General features: G+C 42.8%; 1 protein-coding gene across 3 annotated transcripts in view; it reads left to right on the top strand.

The window, feature by feature from the left end:
• Positions 1-15,826, top strand: part of KCNJ15 (potassium inwardly rectifying channel subfamily J member 15) — a 73,972-nt gene extending 58,146 nt beyond the window's left edge. For 2 of the 3 annotated variants that reach the window (XM_040621902.1, XM_008701904.2), the window contains 2 exons: positions 8,680-8,780; positions 11,265-15,826. In XM_040621902.1, the coding sequence (XP_040477836.1) occupies positions 11,272-12,399 (1,128 nt within the window). In that variant the 5' untranslated portion in view covers positions 8,680-8,780; positions 11,265-11,271 and the 3' untranslated portion in view covers positions 12,400-15,826. Of the gene's footprint in view, positions 1-1,018; positions 1,138-8,679; positions 8,781-11,264 lie in introns of those variants that run through there. The other variant, XM_008701907.2, reaches the window with a different exon arrangement.
• The last annotated feature ends 7,424 nt before the right edge of the window (positions 15,827-23,250 follow it).

The following is a 23,250-nucleotide window of genomic DNA, read 5'->3' as shown; positions in this document are numbered from 1 at the left end:
GTGGTTTTCCTCCTAAGAATGTCATCTGTACGTGAAACCCCGTCTCTACGTTTTTTGACCTTCTGACCTACTAACGAGCATACATTTGCTCTTCCCGAGGGATGCCAGATTTAGCAAATAAAAATAGAGTTCTCCTTGGGACCCCTGGGTGGCTCAGTCCGTTAAACATCTGCCTTTGGCTCTGGTCGTGATCCTAGGGTCCTGGGATCGAGTCCCGCGTTGGGCTCTCTGCTCAGCGGGGAGCCTGCTTCTCCCTCTGCCTGCTGCTCCCCCTACTTGTGCGCACTCTCTCTCTGACAAATCAATCAATAATACCTTTAAAAAAATATATAGGTCTCCTTTATACTATATCTATATAGTACATGTATATGGACTTTAGATAAAAATGAATAATTTTTAGTATAAGTATATACCAAATATTGCATGGGGTGTAGTTATACTAGAAAATTACTGGTTGTCCACCCGAAATTTGGTTTTGACTGGGCATCTCCTATTTTACCTAGCAACCCTAAAAACACCAAAACTGGGCCGGTAGTCCTCCAGCTAATGAACTATGGATGGCTAGAAAATGTCTCCTTACACTGTTTACTGATGGAGATTCATTAACCTCCAAAAGTCTCAAAGACTTTGATTGAATGGGAAGGGATTTTGAGGTTTGAGATTTTCTTAATATCACTCAGTGATCATAAGCATCTATGTTTTCGACTTTGGGACCAGCGGACAACTCAGATACATGACCAGTTCTTCAAGTAAACTGACCACAGATCCAAGATTTGGGGTGTAAACGGTGTCCCCTTGAGATACTGTGATAGCCGGTTTCTCTATCAGAGAACGTGGTCAGGGTTCAGAACGACAGTGAAACTGAATTTCAAAACCTTTTGACGCTTGTCCCATTGTTAAATAACCTGGTTCCAAATCAAGCAAAAGTCCTAATTTCCTTTGTCTGCGATGAGGTTCTAATCACGATAATAATGAGCATGGAAATCACCAAGGACAAGAATTCCACATTTGTCTCCAGGTGAGTCACACCAAAGGCCATTAACCACCAACTGAGGGAGACCAACAATTCCAAATTAATTCTAAACAGAAGAAAAAGTCGTCAGCTTGCAGCCGGAAAAACAAGCCAGCCTGAAATCGGTATGTATATTTATAATGTGATATTCTTTCTATATTTCTATGCCTTCATTAGAATAAAAAATACTACCGATGTGCGGCAAAGCAAGATGTGAGGGGCTAAAGGTGGTGGATTCGATGTCTCGGTGAGTGAGAGATTTATTAAGGGGAAAATCAACTTGAAATTTTGCAAATTACATAATGATATGTTGTGATAACAGAGTGCTCTAGTCTCAAGCGACTTTTCAAGCAGGGAGATGAAGTGAGAGAAAACGAACGTCCTGGCTTGCTTCCCATGTTTCTCTTCCTCTCTTAATGCTCCAGCTACGCTCAGTTTGAGTTTTATTAAGCAGAATACACCAAATAAAATATTTGTTCCTCTACAAGCACCGTCTACAAAGACAGATGCCTTCCGTTCTGATGATTCTAGGTCACGGTCAGACAATCCCAAAGCTCTGCCTTTTCTTCTCCTTATCTAAAATCTGAAGAGGACAATGTTGAGTCACCTTCTCTGTGTTACGTTTGAACGAATCCAGACAAGAATAGTAAGCGAGTGTCCGTGAGCTAGTTAAAGAACTCTGTCCCCTGAAAAGAAAATCGGGGGCAGTGTCGTTGGGGCGGCTAACGCAACGCAATTCGCCTTGGGTTTTTTTTTCTTCCCCTCAGACATAAATTTTCCTGTTTTACCAGTCATTCCACAACAATGCATGTCCAAGCCATGCTGTGATTAGAGGGGAGAGTATGCTTATTACCCAAGTTCTTCACATGTTGGGGCACGGAGAGATGAAGGGCAGTACACCAAAGGAAATTTCCATTTTAGCTGCTGCACATTCTTACTCTACAGGAAAGTTCGCTGTTATTAAGTAATAACGTTCGGCTGAAATTGGTCACTTGTAACAACAGACAGATGTATAATGTTTTATTTAGGTTAGCCAGCTCTTTCACAAATAAAGGGCTTGAAATTAAACTGTCTTTACAAAAATATTCTGCAAATGATACCTCTGCCTTATTCCAGTGCTCAGATTCTTTGCCATGGAAAATGGAAAATGAGTCTCCTGTTGAACCCTGCGTCTGTTTAAACTTATTTTTGCCGCGTAGAGAAAGGTTGATGTTCTACGGAATGAAAAAAATTTTTAAAAAAAGAACCTGCATTGAGGAAGAAAGGGTATAACTATGCAAACCACATTTAGAGATGGAAAAGGATTTTTTTTCGTACTTATGGAATTTGAAACAATAATAATGGAATGGAAACATAGGGAAAAGGCTAAATATTTGACCGCAGAGGCAAATTGGATCATCAGACACTCACATGCAATGCAAAATGTGGGATTTGTCTTTAAAGGAGTACTCATCGGTTTCCAAAAGAAAGACCTCTCCAACCCACCAAGCCATCACTGACAAGCTCTGGCCACATAATCCTTGGAGAAGTTGGGCTCTTTTTAAGACAGGTTTTGGGCAGCACCTGCAAAGCTTCTGATTCAGTAGCCGAAGTGTGAGACTGAAGAATTGCCATTTCAAATGAGCTTCTAAGTGGTACTGATGCTGCAGTTGTTGGGGGGGGGGGCGGGTTCACCCTCTTCTCTGCTCCCCTGTCATCAGTATCCAGTGAGAAGGACAGCTCATCTCAAGGTATTTTCTGACAACAAACACAGACAGCTGCCTGTCAGAAGGATTGAGAAGCACAAAGCCTTGCTTCCTCCCCAAATCCTGCCACTAGCTCAGTGACCTTGAACAAGTCACCCAACTTTTTGATCCTCTTTTCCCCCAGATATAAAGTGCAGAGCTTAGACCAGATCAGCACTTCTCAAATGTTATATAAATGCCAGATAGAGTTCAGCAGGACTTCTCAGACCCTTTAATAGACAGCCATGAGGCATCCATCTCAAATGGGTACAGACCGCAAGCTGTTTGGGTGTTTGGTAAGCAAAGCTTCCCAAAATTATCTGAGTACAAATCTTTTTATTTGTGGAATGCCTGCACCACACACTTGGGAGAATCCTTAACAAAGGACTGCTAACGCCCTTCAGCTCCAGCTCGCTCAGCCATAGAGGCCAGGTTCATGCTTTAGGCCTCTGAGTTCTTGGCCAGTGAACCCTGAAATCCAACTCCAGGATGATACCCACCATCGAAGGATGAAACTTTTGGGCAATTTTCAATCAGTTGCTTTCCTTTCCCCCCAAATTTCTCATTTTTTCCCACGATCACATACTTGAACTTCTATCCCTTAGATCACTTCCGGCAATTGAAAACTCTACCGGGCATCTACCATACTTGTATGTTTAACCCCATTGACTTTCTCTTCTTTCTTACACCAAAGGGCTAAGTCTTTTGTTTGAAGGTAATGAGATTGAACTTTGAGACAACCCAATTTATGTGCTTATGAATTTCCTACGTATGTTTATAATTCATTAAGTGGAGTAGAGCACAGGTCATGCTCTCCAAGTGTGGTCTCGATACCAGCAGGGTCAGCGTCACCTGGGAATTCATTAGAAATGCAGATTCTCAGGCTCCACTCTAGACCTACTGAATCAGAAACTCTGGGTGGGACCCAGCCCTGTTTCAAGGCCTCTGGGTGATTCTGACGCCCACTGAAGTTAGAGAAGTCATGGATTAGAGATGAGAGGCATGGGGTACAGGCTCCAGCAAACCTCGTGCTGCATCATAGTTTCCTAACCTGGAATCCTCAAACAGTAGCAGTACCTCTTTCAGAATCGATGTGAGAATTAAAGTAATATATGGCACCTCTATAATGTCTAGCATGGTATCAACAATAAATCAAATATAACAACTTATTCTGTAACGGATACTAACATGTAATGAGCAGGAACTTACCTTATGCTGCACCAAAGTTCATCACGAGTAGAGATGCTCTTTTGAGTTGAATTTGATGACCTAGGAGTACAGTGGCCAGATAGGAACACAGCTATAGAGACAGGTAGACCTGGTTTGCCAACAAGGCCCTCCATGGATTAACTCTACGAAATGTGTGAATTATCTCATATCTCTAAGCTTCGTTTCCTCACTTAGAAAATTGAGAAAATACTTTCTTCACAAGGTAAAGAGAAGGATGAAATGCTGTAATTGCTTTGGAAAGTTCCTGTTCCCTTTTAAGTATCCCCTTCCCGAATGAAAGTTGTCAGGGATATAATGATAATGTGTGTCTCTCATCACCTTAACTGAGGGCTTCCTGTTCGACAGAATATTAGAGTGATAGCATCTAAGGCCCTTCTGTCTCGCCCTGCAAAGCTGTCTTGTCAAGATAAACTCAAATGTTGATTTAGAAGTAATTTAGTGAGAATTTGTTCGCCTTTCCTATGTTGTCCTTAGAGATCAGGCAGATCTTTCTTCCTACTTGAATCTTGTTAGATTTGAGTTTCTTTTTCTATTCAGTGTTTAGTCATAGACCAACATTCAGAGTTTACATTAGGGTATTTCAAGACTTTCCATATTTCGTTTAAAATACAGTATCTTTTAGGTCAGGCATATAATCCTAAGACACAAAAACATGTAGCAAGGGTGTCCTTGTGGTCAGGCTTTCACTAGATTTTGCCTCAGTAACAATCACTTCCAAGAATCCAGTGGCTTAAGCAACCAGAGTTTTTTGTCACTCATGTTGCAAGTCAGCTTTGGCTCAGCTGCAGCTCGGCTTTCAGTGCCTCCTCCTCCCCATTCCCCAGAAGAAGAAACAGCCCATCTGAGACCCACCTGAGACCCTGCCAGGAGTCTGACACCTCTGTTCAGGTGTGGCGTGAGTCACTGCAGCTCATGCCCCATTGGCCAACACAGTCACATGACTACATCTGACACAAAAGGGTGGAAACAGATTCTCCACCCTCCACCCCCAAGGGCAGGTCCAGGGAAGGATTCCTTATAGATGGACCCAGCAGAGAAGAGCAGCATAACTGGAAGCCACAATCAGCTATAATAACCAACAATGACCCTAACTTTGTCAGTTGGGATCCAGGTTCTTAACTTCAAAATACAGAGCAAGATAGAGGAAACTCAATTGCAAATTTCCCATCATCTCGACAGGTGCTTCCCCTCAGATCCTTAAGATTCTTATCGACAAGAAGGACCGATTCCACTGCTTCCCAGAAGCTGTCATTACTCCCAGACATTCTCAGTACTCAATGGCCTGATGGGAAAAATGAGTTTGTAGAAGAAAAGAGTCATTTCCCCAATAGATAAGAACTCAAGAGCCACCCTTTGGGAATCTGCTGAAAGTCAACTTTGTCCACCATCTTTGTTTTCAGTAGACATGCCCATTTCTGAGGCCACCTGGGCAGGCAACCGTGTCCTCAGCTGACATGGATGGAGTTGACGACTTCATAAAGAACAGTCAGACCAGCCGCACTGAAGCAAGTCTTAGACTGCTTTTGAAGAGCAGGGAAGACTATGGCGGGAGGCCAGAGCCAAAGGTCCCAGCACATAGATTTGTGTGGCCACAGACACAGGATCCAAAGAAAGGACAGCCAAGCCTCACTGATTTTATTTTCAATTATTTTTAAACTTCTTGAGTTCAGTGAACCCCAAGTACATTCTTGTCGAGCATTTCTTTTTCTACTTACTAGTTAAACCCATGGTTCCTTAAAGTGAAATTTAATCCAGGTATTTGGGATCCATGGCTAAGAGACAGATCATGCCAAGACTGTTTTGTTAGAAATACTTGATGTCCAAAGAAGCTTTTTAAGCAACTTTTCTTACAAACAGGAAACTGTTTCGATAGAGATTTAAAGTCAGATCCCCTCAAATTGCAATTTGCATCTGGAAATCCAAAGTTATGGTTTGATTTGGATTTCATCACTTAGTGCCTCCCCACCCCTGTGAAGGTACGTGGAATAATGTCTCGAGCTTTGGCTGAGGAACTCTGCCGTCTCCCTAGTTTGTTATTAGCTATTTTTCTGTAGATGGAAGTGAGTTATTTTTCTGCCCATCAGGGAACACAGAATGAAGTTTTTATCAGGACGGGCAAATTGAAAACTCCCAAAGTTTGACTCAACAGAACACTAAGTTTTTAGAAGGAATCAGTGTTGTACTAACTAGGAGGGGGAAAAAAAATCATTCTTTAATGCTTTAAAAAATCAGTATTTATCACTGGCCCACGGGGTAGTTGGCACTCATCTATAAGGATGGTGGAGATAGGACATTTCTGAAAATGAACAACCAGACGTTTTCCGTACCTATGTGCAACAGTGCTATTTTAGGATGCTCAGGGGAAATGAGGGCTAAGGGTCTTCAGCAAGAGGGAAAGCTATTGCTATCATCTGAACTGTGTATCCCAGTGCGTAGTTTTCAGTGTGTGTTCCTGGAACAGCAGCATCACCTGCAAGCTGTTAGATACACAGATTCTTGGGCTCCATCCCAAACCTACTGAAATCGGAAACTCTGACCTTTCCAGGTGATTCTGATGCAGCTAAAACTTGAGCACCTTTGTCAAGGGGGCAGGGAGGGTAGGCCTGGGAGCTTCACAGGGGCGCTGCTGCCACATACCAGCTGTTGGGAACTTGGGTGAGACACTTAACCTCTTTGTGCCTGTTTCCTCCTCATGGGGATAATGATGGCACTTGCCTCATGGAGCTGGGGTGAGGGCTCATTACGTTCACGCACGGAAGGCATTGAAAACAATGGTCGCACACGGTGTTGTAGTGTTATCTCTTTATAATGACGATGATGATAACTTATCAGAATCTTGATTTTATTGTTGTCATTGTTATTATTCATCGACATCTTTCCTACATTGGACCACTTCTGACTCTATTCTGATTCTATTCATGCTTATTATTGGCATGCATATTTCTTCTAATTGGTCAGTGGCTTCCTGGTCATTTATAGACCGATTTCTCTCTGATAGGTCAGAGTGTTCGGGCTCAGTGTGGCTGATTTCTTTGATCATCTTCTCGTTAAGACCCTCTTTCTTTGACAGAATTTTGTCCTCTCTGAGGAAATGTTGGGAACTCTCGTTCATTTTTTCATTCTCATTGTTTTGTCCCCAAGACTGGAAGTTCGGTTCTTCATATAACTAAATACCTTTTTCAATGTGCCAACCCTTTAGTTCTGTTTCAAAATATGTTTTTCTTTCCTTAATCTCTAGAAAACAAATGCTCCACAGCATAGGCAATCAATGACTTCATTCCATGTGTGTGTGATTGGCTTGAAGTAGGAGAGGAATGTTGACCTCTCCATTCAGTAGTTTCCAGGACTTCACTTCAATAAAGATATCACCGTTGTAAGATTACAATCCCAACCCACAGGCTGGAACAAATATAATGAACACTGGAGAAATAAATACAATTTCCAGTGACTAAAGAAAACTGTAATGGTTTCTAGGGACTATTGCTTATTTGTGGAGATAGGATCGGGGAATTTAGAGGAGAGGGGAATATCTTTTAGTGTTCTTTCCATCCTTAGCTTTGGGAAACTGCTCTTATTTCTTAACGCTTTAGAAGTGAAGCCAGGTAGATTGAAGAATCACTAAGGAAAAAAATATCTAAGGCAGTGACATAAAATTATATGAAATGAGAGTGTGTATAAACAATGAAGCAGACTTCACGAAGGAAGGGTGCTGCAGAACACAATACTGTAAATTCAGAGCATATGGCGAAGTGTAAATGACAAAGCACATGGGGAAGATTGATGGGCACATAGAAGGAGATGCTGGATCTTCACAGATGAGGATTACAGTGATAATAGATGCAGCCGGAAATAGATGAGACATCGTTGGCCAAAGACCGCAAACACACTGGGGGAATTGAGTGTGCGAGAGGCTACCCAGGTTGGTAACGGGGACTATTGGCATGATCAGAGAGTATTTATTGTAACTATTTACAATAATTGGTGGATCAGAAAGGAAGTGTGAAAGGTATGTGTACCCCTATGTGTAAGACAGACAAAAATGTGGGGAGATCTAAGGAGGAGGCAAAAGAGCCTTTTGAATTTAGAAGACATTACATTAAACTTTGGAGGCTGAAGGGGCATTTGTGGCGTACTGACAAGAACTCCGGTCTACCTTTTAAAGACTTTGGACCTTGTTCTTTCTGCCTGGAACCATCTTTGTGATGCAGACCAGTCACTCCAACCTCCCAGGTCTATTTCTTTGTTTGAAAAATGTGGGTCTGATGCCTCGGGTTTGACAGTCTTTCCAGCTCTGATGTTCTGTGACTCAACAGTAATAATGCATTTCCACAGGCGGTAAAAATATTCTAGACTCTTCCCTTCCAATGCTCACTGTTTACTTCCTCTGCACTTCCCCTTCCTGCCTCCCTGTTTGCTGGTCAGTTGATAGTGGGCCTCAATGGGGGTGAGTTAACCCACTCTTTCCAGGGTGTTTTACTATTGAGATCCCTCCAGAGGGTGGGAATTCTATAGGGAAGGCAGTGGTTGGGGCTTCAATTTGATTCTTAAAACATTCCTTGAGCCTTTGGTCTATTCCGGGCAGCATGCCAGATTATCAGGGATTGAAAGGTGAATGTTAGGGCTCTAGCCCTGGGGGAACGGTTAAGGGTCAGTTTCCCTGGGTCGGTCTCCTTGTAAACACCTGTGAACTCCACACATGCCTCTTTCTTTCAGGCAGAAGCAGAATCCCATGGTAGCCAGGTGAGTGAAGGGGAGCGAGGACGTCCTACCTGCCTTGAAGAAGACGCCTTCTGACCCGCGGAGGGAGTGACCAGGTAGTAAACAGTCTGAGGGCACAGGGTGTTGAGAGGGAGGGAAAAGGTGTTTACCTTCTGAGTGTGGTCCTGCAGCCACTCTTTTCCACAGAGAGAGATGCTAAAACCGAGACTCCCGCCCCAGAGGCTCTAGGTCTGTTCCCCCTGTAAGACCACCAACCTCGGGTAGCTATTGGGGTCTCTACCTCCAACACTAGACGTGCAAAAGTGCAACAAAAGAGCTTTCGGCGGAAAGAGGGAAAAGATCCAGCTCACCCCAAGCCTGGCCCATTGCCCCTTTTAATGAGAGGTTAAAACAGAAGCTTCATGGCACTGCCTTCACGTAAACAGGGCCAAGTTTTCCAGAATCTGGCAGACAGCTGAGCTTGGAGCTTCGCTCGTGCCCTCAGGACACTTGTGTGTCACTCACACTTGAAAACATAAGTCTCTGTTTTTATTCAGTGGATTGAATGGCATGCACTTTCCCTTAGCAGTTTCTCTCTCTCTCTCTCTCTCTCTCTCTCTCTCTCAAAAGTGCATGCATTTGCTTGTGCATAAGATGCGTTTGTTTTTGGCGGTGCTCGTGTTCTGAGCTTGCCTAGGCGTTTGGGCATGGCCGCATGGCGTTTCGTTCCCAAGCTTCCGTGGTGGGCCCTTTCCTCTTGGTTCCTGAGAAATGCTGCTGAGGGGCTGGTAAAGTCTAGGCTCATCAGTTACAGCCTGTGTTTTTCTTCTAAACTGATCTCCAAGGAAGTGGAATAGCCTTCAACAAGGAAAATAAATTCTGAATTGCTTCGGGTCCTTCTTTGCAATGCAAATGAAAAAGTAACTTTCCTTTCCAAGAAAAAAAAAAATCATTTCAAGGGCCATTCAGTAAATGACACGCTCTTAATATAACAGGAAAATTAAAAAGCACAACAACTGCCTGCACCCTCAACAAGTGTTAGCCTCTGATGGATGGTTTCAGTTTCCTTGAAAGGGTTTGCCCAGAAGATTACTTCCAAAACTTCTATTGAGCTAATGCTGCTCTAACAGCAAAGATTATTGCATGAATCACAGACCACTGTATCCAGTTCCTTTTTAAAGGGGGGATTTTTCCTTTATCCTTAAAATACCAATGAGGTGAAAAAACAAAACAAACAGAACAAAACCATGCCAACCAGGTAGGGTTACCCTGTAATCACTGACATTATCTTTTTCAAGGAACGTAGGGTGACTGATTTCAGTCACCAGGCAGGTAGTATAAGACGCTGGAGGGCCTCACGCCCAGCCTGTTCCTGTCTGCTGGTGCAGAGGGGAGCGTTCCCTGGCACTCAGCGTGGGAGCCCAGATTCTAGGTGGGTCTGTTCTGCCATAATGTTGGGTGCCTGTCCTTACCTACTTGTTCTTTAGCTTTTTTTTTTTTTTTAAGATTTTTTATTTATTTATTTGACAGAGAGAGAGACAGCCAGCAAGAGAGGGAACACAAGCAGAGGGAGTGGGAGAGGAAGAAGCAGGCTCCCAGCGGAGCAGGGAGCCCGATATGGGGCTTGATCCCAGGACTCTGGGAGGCAGAAGCTTAATGACTGAGACACTCAGGCGCCCCTACGAGAGATTCCTATGTGGGTTCTAGTCAGTTCGAAAGGAGTAAGGCAGAAATTTTGTAACATACCTAAACATCATACCTAATGTGACATTTTGATAACCAGCATATCAACCAACTACTGATTGGTTGTGTTTTTGCTATCTGTTTGTTGTTGCTTGGTTGATAACTTAGTCCTTTCTAATGTCTTCAAGAACTAAAGAGGTCATGGGTTCTAAATTATTCATTGGATGGGGGGGGGAATGAATTTCTGTTGCAGAGAATGTCACACGAAAGGGTAAGTTTTTAAAGATTTTATTAATATTACTGAACTTTTAAAAATTTGTATTAATATTCTCTATTGCTATATCAAAATTATCTTATAGATAGTACATTTTAGTTATATCAGTACTGACCCTATGCTCAACTTATGTGTAAATTTTCTAGAATTGGAAATCTGTGCTTGCTGACTATACGTAAATATTCATAATACTCAGTGGATTAGGTGCATGTGAGTGTGATTTCGCAATGAGAAGATTGGCATCATTTTTTGAGCATAAGGCTTTGTTTGGCTCTCTAGCTATGATCTCATTTAACTATCGCAAAAACCTGAGAAGTAGGTTGTACTCCCATTTCACAGATTAGGGAGCTGAGATCCAGACAAGTTAAATAGCTTGCCCCAGGTCACACAGCAAACAAATTGGAGAGTTGGCATTTAGCCCAGGTTGGCTTGTCTCCAGAATCCATGCTCCCCATTCCACCCTCCCATCTTCCTCAAGTACTAGTAGACCAACCTTGCCTTCCAAATACTCCTGTCTTACATACGTCTGTATACATTCTTACGTATTTCACGTGATTATCCTATTTCTGTTTTCTGGATGTTCTGCTACATGTGACAGTAATGGAACATCTTTCTTTGCTATTTCCTTGGGTGGTTCTCACAGCCTGACAATGGACGCCATTCACATCGGCATGTCCAGTGCTCCCCTGGTGAAGCACACTGCAGGAGCTGGACTCAAGACCAGCAGACCCCGAGTCATGTCCAAGAGTGGGCACAGCAACGTGAGAATTGACAAAGTGGATGGCATATACTTACTCTACCTTCAAGACTTGTGGACGACCGTCATCGACATGAAGTGGAGATACAAGCTCACCCTGTTCGCCGCCACGTTTGTGATGACCTGGTTCCTTTTCGGAGTGATCTACTATGCCATTGCCTTTATTCATGGGGATTTAGAACTGCGGGAGGATGTTTCGAATCACACCCCCTGCATCATGAAAGTGGACTCTCTCACTGGAGCGTTTCTCTTTTCCCTGGAATCCCAGACAACCATTGGCTACGGAGTCCGTTCCATCACGGAAGAATGCCCTCATGCCATTTTCCTGTTGGTTGCTCAGCTGGTCATCACAACCTTGATTGAGATCTTCATCACGGGCACCTTTCTGGCCAAGATCGCCAGACCCAAAAAGCGGGCAGAGACCATCAAGTTCAGCCACTGCGCGGTCATCACCAAGCAGAATGGGAAGCTGTGCTTGGTGATTCAGGTGGCCAACATGAGGAAGAGCCTTCTGATTCAGTGCCAGCTCTCCGGCAAGCTCCTCCAGACCCACGTCACTAAGGAGGGGGAACGGATTCTGCTCAACCAAGCCACCGTCAAATTCCACGTGGACTCCTCTTCAGAGAGCCCCTTCCTCATTTTGCCCATGACATTCTACCACGTACTGGATGAGACAAGCCCCCTGAGAGATCTCACACCCCAAAACCTGAAGGAGAAGGAGTTCGAGCTCGTGGTCCTCCTCAATGCCACTGTGGAATCCACCAGCGCTGTATGCCAGAGCCGCACGTCTTATATTCCAGAGGAGATCTACTGGGGCTTCGAGTTCGTGCCTGTGGTTTCTCTCTCAAAAAATGGAAAGTATGTGGCTGATTTCAGTCAGTTTGAACAGATCCGAAAGAGCCCAGATTGTACCTTTTACTGCGCGGATTCCGAGAAGCAGAAACTTGAGGAGAAGTATAGGCAGGAGGATCAGAGGGAGAGGGAACTGAGAACACTTTTGTTACAACAGAGCAACGTCTGATGGCGGTGGTCGCCCCGGGTTTAACTCTGTGAGCTGTTTCCACGTCTGAGCTCCCTTCGAATGCAAAGGTCACTGTGAAAATGAAATTGTGTGGATTCACTCTAAAAAACTGTGCAGACATATAAAATCCATTTTTTCCCTTTGATCTGGTGCCTGAGCAAGCATTTCCACCTTTGAGAAGGTTCCTTTTTAAAATGCTTTGTCTGAAGCACACTCTCAAAATTCCTATTTTCTAATATGGGGCTATATTTCCAAAACCTTGGTGTAGGACAATTGAAATATGTCATTCTGGGTGGACAGGCATTTAGCAATGCTGGTTTTGAAAGGAAATGCATTTCTATACTGGATATCAGCTATAACTTAAGGTATTTATTCAAAACAGGTATGAAAGACGTTATAGCCGAGAGTTGAAATGCAGTTCAGTATCCCTTTTGTCATTGCTTCACAACACCCTCTTTTCAAGCAGAAAATATTATCTTTATTGGAGGCTATCTGGTAATAGAGTCGAGGGGACCCTGTGCTCACAAAAATAATAATTCCATTCTTACCTGTTTTCATCAGGTTTAATTGTACACAGTGAAATTGAACAAATCAGGACTTAACAGTTGTGAAAACATATACAAATGGAATTGACTCTTTTGTCCACAGTAATTTTTTGTTGGAATGTGCTAGCCATTTTCTATTCAAACCTTAGGTCACAAACCAGCAGCATCAACACCATCTGGGAGCTTATTAGCCATATAGACTCTCAGGCTTCACCCAGACTTAGAGAGCCAGAGCCTGTATCTTCACGAGACCGCCAAGTCATATGTATACAAATGAAAGTCTGAAAAATGTCCACTCTGGAAAGTTTTCCAGGGAACTTCCTGAAGCCACAGCGCCCTCTGCGTCCCAAACCCACATGGCCTCCAGACCTGTCCTTCTCTCTGCAGCTTATTATTATGGGCCAATAGTCTCATCAGCCATTTCGTTCCTTGTCTATTAAAATACCTTGTCTGCCGAGGAACTGCCACTGATATCCCAAGATTGAGAAAAATTGCTCGAGAGCAATGGTTGTCTCACTCATGCCAAGCACATGCTTGTTGACTAGAGTTAGCACAAAAGAAAAATGAAGTCGCATTATAATCGGAAATTTGCTCAGATGTTGACGTCCACAGGGTTGGACGGGGCCATGAGGAACAAGAACAGCTGAGGTTAATGAATTCATATACAGGTGATTCCTTGAAGCATGAACCAAATTTGAAAATCTGATGCTATGTGAAGAATGCCCTCAGTATTTAAATAAATCTCATGCAGCCAAGTGGTACAGGGTAACATTTTGCTCCCGGCAGAGCTTAGGGGCCAGGAGCCACATTTCTTTAGGGCAAAGAATATACATGGGTGGGGATTGGCTGTCTGTGTAGAGAGTGAATTCTCATTTCATTCAAACCAGGACAGACTTGTGTATTCACGCAAGAAGAACGTGACTGTAGGTGGGTCGGCACTGCATAGACGTCCACGTGAGCCCACATACATGTGCACACAGGCACACGCACACATGCGTGCACACCCTGGCTTTTCAAGCATAATTGTGGAAGTTGAAAGACATTTGCCATTAAGAGAGCAAGTCCTCGACAATACGCTCACATATGTTTTATTCTATAAAAATGGGGACATTGGGGCTCAGAAAAAGGGGACATGAATCTGGATTCAGGTTATCAGTGAAATGATGCTATGGATTAAAGCAAATGTGGTCCTATCTTTATGCTTACACATTTTCAAATGTCCTTCCATGGAAGAGAAGATGTGGCTGATACCTCTGACCTGGAGCCGACCATCTAACACAGATGTAAGAACAGCCGGGGTAAAGTTGGTTCTAGAGGTTGAAGGGGCAATTTCAATGCACGAGAGGCTTTTTCTTTTATTATTCAGGAATTTTTTCTCTCATTCTGTTGATAATTTAATGGCAGATTGTTTTAATTTCTTAAAAGAAATTGTGTTAGTTTAGTTAGACATTAGCTCTTTTAGTTATTATATGTGGGGTGTTTTTTTTTTTTGGTTTTTTTTTTTTTGTCTATTGTGCTATAATCGACAGGAAAATAATGCCAGAGGCATGTTTACAGGTTTTCTGTTGCACTATTAAATTCTTTACGCGATTTACATCAGTGCTAATTTGAATGTGATCAAGATTAGGAATCTCCATACTTACATTGTATTTGGTACACTGATGTAGCGTGAGATGGAGAAATCTTTGGTTTATTCATTTAGCATAACTATTTCAGCCAAATCTGGAGGACTTGATCATTTGATCTTTTGCACTATATGCAAAACAAATATGCAGTATCTTAAAAGCCAAAACTTGTATAAGTCAATAAATCATATTGTAATATAATATTCTGTAAATAGTTCTAAACTTGCATCTGGTTTGAAAGTTAGCATTGCCTTACTTATTATTACTTTGTACACAATACTCCGGTGTTAACATACTCACAAAAGATGGAGGTGGCAAACTTGTTTGATTACATCTGGGCAGTCTTCTGACGGCAACAGACTCACGCTCAACAGCTAACGAAGAAGTAATCAAACTAATGGAATGTTGTTGACCCAAAAAGGCTTTTGCATTTTGAAACATTTCCAATGCATCAGGTCTTCTCAGTTAGACCACTCAAGAATGCCCCGTTCCGTTTGAAAAACCGCAAAATAAATAGCAGCAAATCAGTGTAAATCTGCAAGCTGTGTCTTCTTTCAATAAGAAAATATATTGTACGTGCCTGGTACCTGGTCGTCGGTGGTCCCACACAGCATAGCCAAGATTCACTCATTGATCCTCCCAAGAAGACCCCTTTGGAGTTGGGGCGGAGTCACATGTTGGTTCCCTTCCTCACACAAGGGGAAATCACAGCAGCAGACGGCACTCCAGAAATGTAAAATAACTGGCTTAAGGTGAAAAATGCCGTGAACCAGTGGACCAGATTTGAGATGACTTTAAACAATGATTCATTTGATTTTTCTTTGAATTGAATCTTCTATTTTAATTGACGGTGATTTTGATACCATTAAATGTAAATTAAGATATATAAATAAGTGACACTTCTACTCCTGTATGATTCTTTCTCCCTTGGTTGGATCCTCAGTGCTCATGTCATCTGGAGAAAGAAGGAAAGAGAGTCAAAAAGCAAAGAAGGCTCTAGGCCTTTGCCTTGGTAGCTCAGTAAAGAATCATCCTCACCTTCGGGTTTGGTTCTGTATTTTGTCACTATAGTCAAAGGGTCAGACATTTGACCGCGTGGCATCATGAAGACTGCTAGTCTCTCAATCTTGGTTTTTCATTCTTGCTAGAATTTTCTTTGCCTGTTAAACATTTGAAGCAAGTCATTTTGAATGCAATTTATTTTATCAAAGCCTACTGGGATGGTGTTTTTTTTTTAATGAAATGTTAGCATGTCAACTCCTGGTTTCCATGTTCCGTGGTGTGCACTTGAATTCCAGCATTTGACTCTGGATAGGTCCAAGATGCACTTAGCTTTCTTCCTCTGGGAAGACACACTTGAAAGTCTAAAGTTTAACATTTCACTCCCAATTGATTAACTACCTACATTTCACCCTCTGTGAACTTCAGTTTATCTTTACTCAGAATGGGCCGCCCACCCCTCTTTGGGCCCGTGGACAGCAATTTCCTAGCCTTTAAGAAACACTGATGGCTGAAGTCCAACTTTTTCACCAAAGTTTTCCGATGAATACTCAGTGGAAAAGAAACAGGAGGCAGAAATAAGGCTTCAGCCAGTCCATTTCAGCTGTATCTTCTGCCAGTTCTGCCGAGCTCAATTTCCTTTCTGTTTCACACGCGCTTCACTGGCCCTTCTTCATCTTTGTTCTCTACTCTACCAAATCAAATGATCCTGTGGATTAAGAAGAATTAAGTCAAATTAGTAACTTGGGAACATTTAAGTGGCCAAAATTTAGGGACAAGGATTTTTATTTTTTAATTGGTATGTTGCCCGTGTATAGGAAATAGAAAACCAAGAAACAGCTGAAAATTGCAGTAGCTAGTTAATTCCTAATTAAATTACAATAATTGATTGTGGCAGTCAAAGGACATAATGATACAGGAGTACAAAAGCCGAAGACGTCATATGTGTAGGTAAAGCCATGTAACTCTCAATAATAATGATAAAACCAGAGCAAGGAATGCCAAGCATGCTGTGTCTACAGGATATGTCTTGTATTTAATGATTTTTGTCCTGCATCCTGTAGGGACTTTATTAAGATGCCGTAAATGTCCTGTATTCATTCCCCCTTCCAAAAAAAAAAAATTACAACATTGCACAGCCAATTAGAAAATATTTCAAATTTAATGTCTTGTATTTTTAGTTGCTAAGTCTGACACCCCTGCAGAGAGTACTTACATAATCCTAAGCTATGCCCATCTCTAGAAGAGCAGCAAACAAATGTCCCTTCATTTGGAAGCAACAGTTTTCATACAGCTGGCAGTAAGGAAAGGGAGTATTCCAGAAAGATATTTCCCTGGCTTGCTCCATTAAAGAAGTAAATTTCAGCAAAACACGGAGGTCCTTGATACAGTCTGTGCAGCACAAAACAGCATGTTCTTTGAGGCTGTCTATCGAGGAAAGGCCTAGAATAATGGGTTCAAAGCCCTCTGCCACATGGTATACAGGAGTCCTGGTTCCCAACCCGTGCTAGAGAATCAGGCTGATGGTTAGGATGGATTCCCAATGACCGCTGGGTGGGCGAAGCCAAAGATGGGGGAGTCAACCGGAGAGTCCATCACCAGCTTTTGCTTGGCAGCCCCCACTTCATGATGGGTACTTCACTTCACCGGGGGCTTTGCTTCATTCGAGGCCAAACCATACCTAATATCCAGGCATTCCCACCCCCTGAAGACACCCAATTTCACCCCTCAAAAATATTCAAGTAAAGGTGGAACCCACTCAAAATTAGACTTCAAGGAAGCAACCACAATTGATTAAAAAGTACCTATTCCCTAAAATAATAATAATAATAATTAATAATAAAATAAATCAGAAGCTCTTGATTCTGAGCTCGGAAATATGACCTCTTAACTTATCATTACTATTATTGTTATTATTGCGAATGTCCTCAATATTATGGAAAAACTAAAAAGCTTCCAAGAAGGTGATTGGAGGGGAGTTCAAAAGAGTGATTTTTCTTTTTATTCACTGTAATTTAACTATACTCTTTCATCTGCAATCAAATCTTAGGATTAAGGATGTTGTATTAAATCAAATCATTGCAGGAAGTATGACTCTATCAGGGACTTTTTACAAAAACAAACTTCCAGATCACCAGAGGAAGCTGTGTGTGTGTGCTGACAGAGTATTAAATAGCAGGCAGGACAGGAAGGCAGGATAATAGCCAACTTGGATCTATTTTGGAAGAATTATTTCTGTAGGGTGTCATGGAATTGTAAGTTACAAAAAGTATGCTTTGGTAAACAGACATCTCCATTCCAAAAGGACCCACTCCAAAATAGCACTAAATCAAATCCACGAGAATGTTATGGAGATCAAAATTCCAAATGACATGGAGACTTTATAAGCAAACAGTCCCACAACTTACAAACCCTGGCAGTACGCGCATAGCGAAATCTCGATCTCGCCTCAGTCTCTTGCTACGTACAGCCCTACGACCCTACGCCCGATTGTTCCGCTGTGTCACAAGGTGATTGCCCTTGCTTCCCTCTGACTTCTGAACTGGTCTTACGCTTGGCTTTGTCTAAGCAGAATCGTGACTTACATTTCTCAGAATTGAGTTACTACTGGTGAATGTTGGAAATCTCACACTAACTGATACGTAAACTCTGACACCACCAAGCCCAAACAGACTATGACCAATCAACTCAAAATATGTACTTTCATCTTCCAGAAACCCGCACCTCTATTCGTCAAGGCATTTCTTGTTTTCCTAGGTATCTCCTCCTTTTCCTGTTTATATACGGAATCCTTCTAGTCTGTGAAACAATAGCAAATACAGTAAAGCTCATTTTAGGGTCTTGAGTTGCTTTGCATTTCACTGGAATGGTAATGGTGTCACCAGGGGGTTCTGGTGAAGAAGGATCTAGTATTTCCTTGGAGAGCTCAGAGGCTGTTTCCGATGACAGCAACTACATTAATTTGGGACTGAGTAGGTCCTAAAACCTTGCGAAGATGGGATTGTCTGTAAGGGCCTGAAAGAATGTATTTTCCTTCCTTTTTAATCAAAGAAAAGAAAATGAAACCCCTGTCTCATCTCTTTCTTTTGCCTTGGTGCTCTAGCGACCAGTTCATTTTCGTCACTGATTAAAGATCAAGTAGCTATTTAACAACGTTCTTTCGGCACCTCATCCCTTACCAATGTGCCTTATGTTCCATTGCTCTTTACTTTGATGGATTAAAAGAAAGAAAACACATGGTTACATAATCCTTAAAGGCATCAGTCTGGGGGTAACCGTGGAACAACACAACTATTAAAAGCCACACAGCAGAGATGGGCACTGGGGACAGCTGTTGTCCTGGAATCACCTTGCTGGGGAAACCACACACACACACACACACACACACACACACACACACACACACACACAAAAGAGTAGTAGCCATAGCTCCAAACCTGCTACAGGTTTCTCTTTGGAACCTTCTCTTTTGGGACCTTGGTTCATCCACTCTAGTGTTCTCAGTGGTGGCAAGACTCTGTTCTTTGAGCAAGAACATGACACTTGGAAATAAAAAAGACTGGTGCATAGAGTAAGAAGTCAAACTGAGGATGCTGTCTGGGCAAGAAAACAAAATGTTTTCCAGAAAGTGCACAGTAATTTAGAACAAGTAATGAGGCTTGGGAGCAGGAAACATTTTACTAATTTCAATTTGCACTGAATTTCTCAGACCCATATATATATATATTTTTTTTTTTTGATGCCATTATTCAAGGATTTGTTTGCCCTCGTGGGGTCACCTTGGCCAAGAATTGAAGACATAAGATAGCTTTGCCTTCACCACACCATATCCCTGGGGCAGTGAATACGGGCATTTGTCACAGCAGCATGGGAAGTTTTGCTTCTGGGCTGAAAACAAGGCATCCTGGCAGCTGTCATTTCTCTTCTCAGAAATCCTGGGTTTTGGTAACCTGCCTTCAAAAATGTCAGACAAACAAGTTTAATGGTTTAATGTTTCATGCAAAAGTCCATATTCTTCCTGGAAATTCTTACTCATTTGAGTTGTTTCGCCAAATTTTCTATATCTTTACTTGAGTTTAACATACCCCTTACAGTGCCTAGCCTGTAGCATATCTGAATGTCCCAAATGTATTTTCACCCAAGGACCGCTTTCTGTATTTCTTCGTTAGCCTTTCTGAATCTGTCAGAAACTCTTGCTCTTGGTAGCACACATTCTTATAAACTCCCTTTACGTGTGATTTTTTAAAATATTTTTTTTTATTTACTTGACAGAGAGAGACAGCAAAAGACAGTGAGAGAGGGAACACAGCAGAGGGCATGGGGGAGGGAGAAGCAGGCTTCCCGCTGAGCAGGGAACCCGATGCGGGGCTCGATCCCAGGACACACAGAACATTGTGTGCTTTTCTTTACCCCTCCACCCAGTGCATCTGGTTGACCTGCTACACATGAAGCGTGTCATAGCATATGTTCTATTGTCAGTATGCTTCTTCTGCTCATACAACACCCCCCCGACACACACACACATGCTTTATGACTTCCGGCCATGTCTTGAATTTGCAGAGAACAAACCATACTATGCTTGTAGAGTTCTGAACACTTCAACAATGTCGAACATTTACTAGTCCATTATATACCTGGTGAGGGAGGTAGGACATGTCTGATCACCTATAGTTTACAGGAGAAGGACCCCACTGCTCACTGAGGTACAGAGCCTCACCCAGTGACTAGCAAGCCAGTGCAGTCATCTACAGTTTTCCTTCCTCCTCTCGTGTACGTTCCGCTCAATTTACAACATGGAATGTCATTACAGAGCTGATGTCTATGGGGTATAGGTCAAAATTGGGCAGAATGGATCACTCAGGGAAAGCGTAAGGCTGGGAGTCTGGATGAATTCCATGAGGGCCTAGCCTGCGGCCAGGGGCCCATTATTCAGGAGCTGAGCACACAGGATAAGGATTTAGAAGGCAGAAATGAATGACATGCAGCAATCATCCTGGAAGGAAAGGACAGAGGGGTATGGATGCCACTCGCCAAGACTGAAACAGAATCCACAGCCCTGTTGCTCATCCAAGTAGGGACAAACAGCCAAAGAATAGATGTGGGAGTGGCCAGAATCAAGAAATCCTGAAGGAAGGTCATGGTGACCAAGCAAATGTACCTCGTTTCTTTCAAAGTTCTTCATATTCATTGTCATAATGAATAATTGCATCCTATCTCAACATAGGTAAGCATTGCTAGGAGCCCCATCTTACAGAAGATAAAACGGAGGCTCAGAGAAATTAAGTAACTTGCCCAAAGTTGCGTAGTTAGTAAGTGATAGAGCCAGAAGTAAAACCCAGGGCTGACCACAGTGAAAGCCTGTCTTCTTCCCCAGGCTCTATCCTGCATCCCGGGTGGGCCCTTACACAAGGCCTTCAAAGGAACCCAGGGGATTTAGTGGTTGATGTTTTTGGAGCAAAGCAGCATTTGCTTGGCCCTCAAGTGTTTTTGCCAAGTGAAAACAAAAGCATGGTTGAGTTGCTGTATCACCACAGAACTGACCCATGAGTGCTGAATTAATGCTGAAGAACACCACAGATAATCAAGGATTTTGCTCAAGAGTTGCCTACTGAGGATGGAGCAGTATGTTTCCATGTGGTTATTTTGCTGACTTCTACAGACCTGAGCTGTAAGGATTGAAACTGGGATCTTCAGTGGAACTGTAAGGTGGGGGTAATCACTCAAGATCTTGGCTAATTGAGCAAGAGACAAAGAGAGCTTTGTAGATATGAGCAAACACTACAGAATCAGCAGACCTCTCTGGAATCTGATACTGAGTAGATGGGGCCTGTTGGGGGCAAATGAATGGCCCCAGCACATGCCATCACTGCTGTAATAATGACCATGGAGTGGGAGTGATTAGGACCTAGACACCAAGAAAAGCTAGAAGCACAAGATCACAAGGGAATTCCTAGAAGCTGACTGCAGAGGGAAGTTCCGAAGGATGGGTCCCGACACCAGGGAAGACAGGTCTGCAAATCTCCCCATTTCATGGGCAAATGGGAGGGAAGGGTGGTATGAATCCACAACAGAGGACGAGATCAAGAGAGTGAAGTTTCAGGAGCAGGCCCAGGTTCTCCAAATCAGGACCAGAACCCTGTCCCTAAGAGGGAGTCAGTGAAGAAGAAAAGCAAAGCAAATCTTATTTCTGGAACAAAAAACCTAAGGCTAGAACTCCAGCACAAAGAGGCTGGCTGAGATAGAAATGGTACTGGGTAAAATATTGTGGCTTCTTCCCCGGAAAGAAGAGTTCAAAGCGAGGAGGACCAGGGTCAAGGACCCAATGGCCCATCACATCTTCACTTTCCCTGAGTAGGAGGAGTCAGAGCTGGAAAGCAGAGCTCATGCTTCAGTGCTCCCTAAGGCAAAGCTGGGAGGCCAGAAGGCAAGCCACACCCTTCCAGACTTGGTGTGTAGTTTACTGACAGAATAAGGGGTTCCTTGCTTCACTTAATATTTGCTCAGCCAAGCCAGACACTTTAATAATCACCTGATTACAAAGCCACATCCTTGCAGTGCTATGACCTCCACCTTACGATTGATTTGACAACATTCCTTGCTCTAAGGAGTTAAAAGCAGTTTCCTGAAAGAGCCACGCTCTTCGTATTCTTTTCCTGGGGCTTCTATAATAAACTTTCACAAACTTGGTCTTTAGGACAACAGAAATTTGTTGTCTCGATTCTGGAGGCAAAAGTCTGAAATCAGTGGTCAGGGCTGTGCTCCCTCTGTAACCTGTAGGACAGTTTCCTTCCTGACCTCTTCCAGCTTCTGGGAGCCCCTGACATTCTTTGGTTTGTGGCCACAATTCTCCAACTTCTGCCCTGTCTTCACATGGCCTCTCCCTGTGTCTTCATACTGTCTCTTCTCAATGTGTGTCTTTCCCTTTTCTTTAAGGACACAAGTTATATTGAATTAGGGGCCACGTAACGAGCTCATTTTGATTTGATAATCTTTATAAAGACCTTATTTCCAAATAAGGTCACATTCTGAAGTACTAGAAGTTAGGACCGCCACATCTTTTTTTTTTTTTTTTTTTTTTTTTGCAAAGGTATTTTATTTATTTGGAGGAAGTTCATGGAAATCATGCATCCTGGAATCTAAGCCTTAGGTTAATTTAGACTGTCATTTCCACACATCTTTTTGAAGGGACAATTCAACCTATAACACTATTCTTTCCTATCGACTTCATCACCAGCTTGTCTATACTCAACCCTCCTCTTATTCTCTTCCTTGGATGAGATGAAGGATCCCCTCGGTTATAGTGGCTGCCCTAGATCTCCCAGTGCTGCATGACAGACAGACAAAGCAGACCTCTGGCAGATGTTCTGTGGTGATTTGATCACAGCAGTGTGCAAGCTATGGCAGGGCACACTCCTAGACACTCCTTCTGAGAGGGTTTCTGGTTCTCAGCGTAGACAACAAAAAGTCTTCTTCCTAGGAATCGTCTCCACTGCTTCATACACAGGAGGACTTTTTGACACTGGTTTTCAAATAGTCAGAGGCTAGCTGTAGCCTCTACAAGTTCATCATATACTGGGCTCTTCGCCACCCCTACTGTTATCACGAAGAGCTTGCTGATTTCCCAAGACTTGAAAGTACTTGATTTTTAGATGCATTTCATAAGTCCGTGTCTATAATTTTTT

Source organism: Ursus maritimus, unplaced genomic scaffold (assembly GCF_017311325.1).
Source record: "Ursus maritimus isolate PB19 unplaced genomic scaffold, ASM1731132v1 scaffold_4, whole genome shotgun sequence".
Classification (NCBI taxonomy): Eukaryota; Metazoa; Chordata; class Mammalia; order Carnivora; family Ursidae; genus Ursus; species Ursus maritimus.
This window is presented reverse-complemented; position numbering and strand designations above follow the sequence as displayed.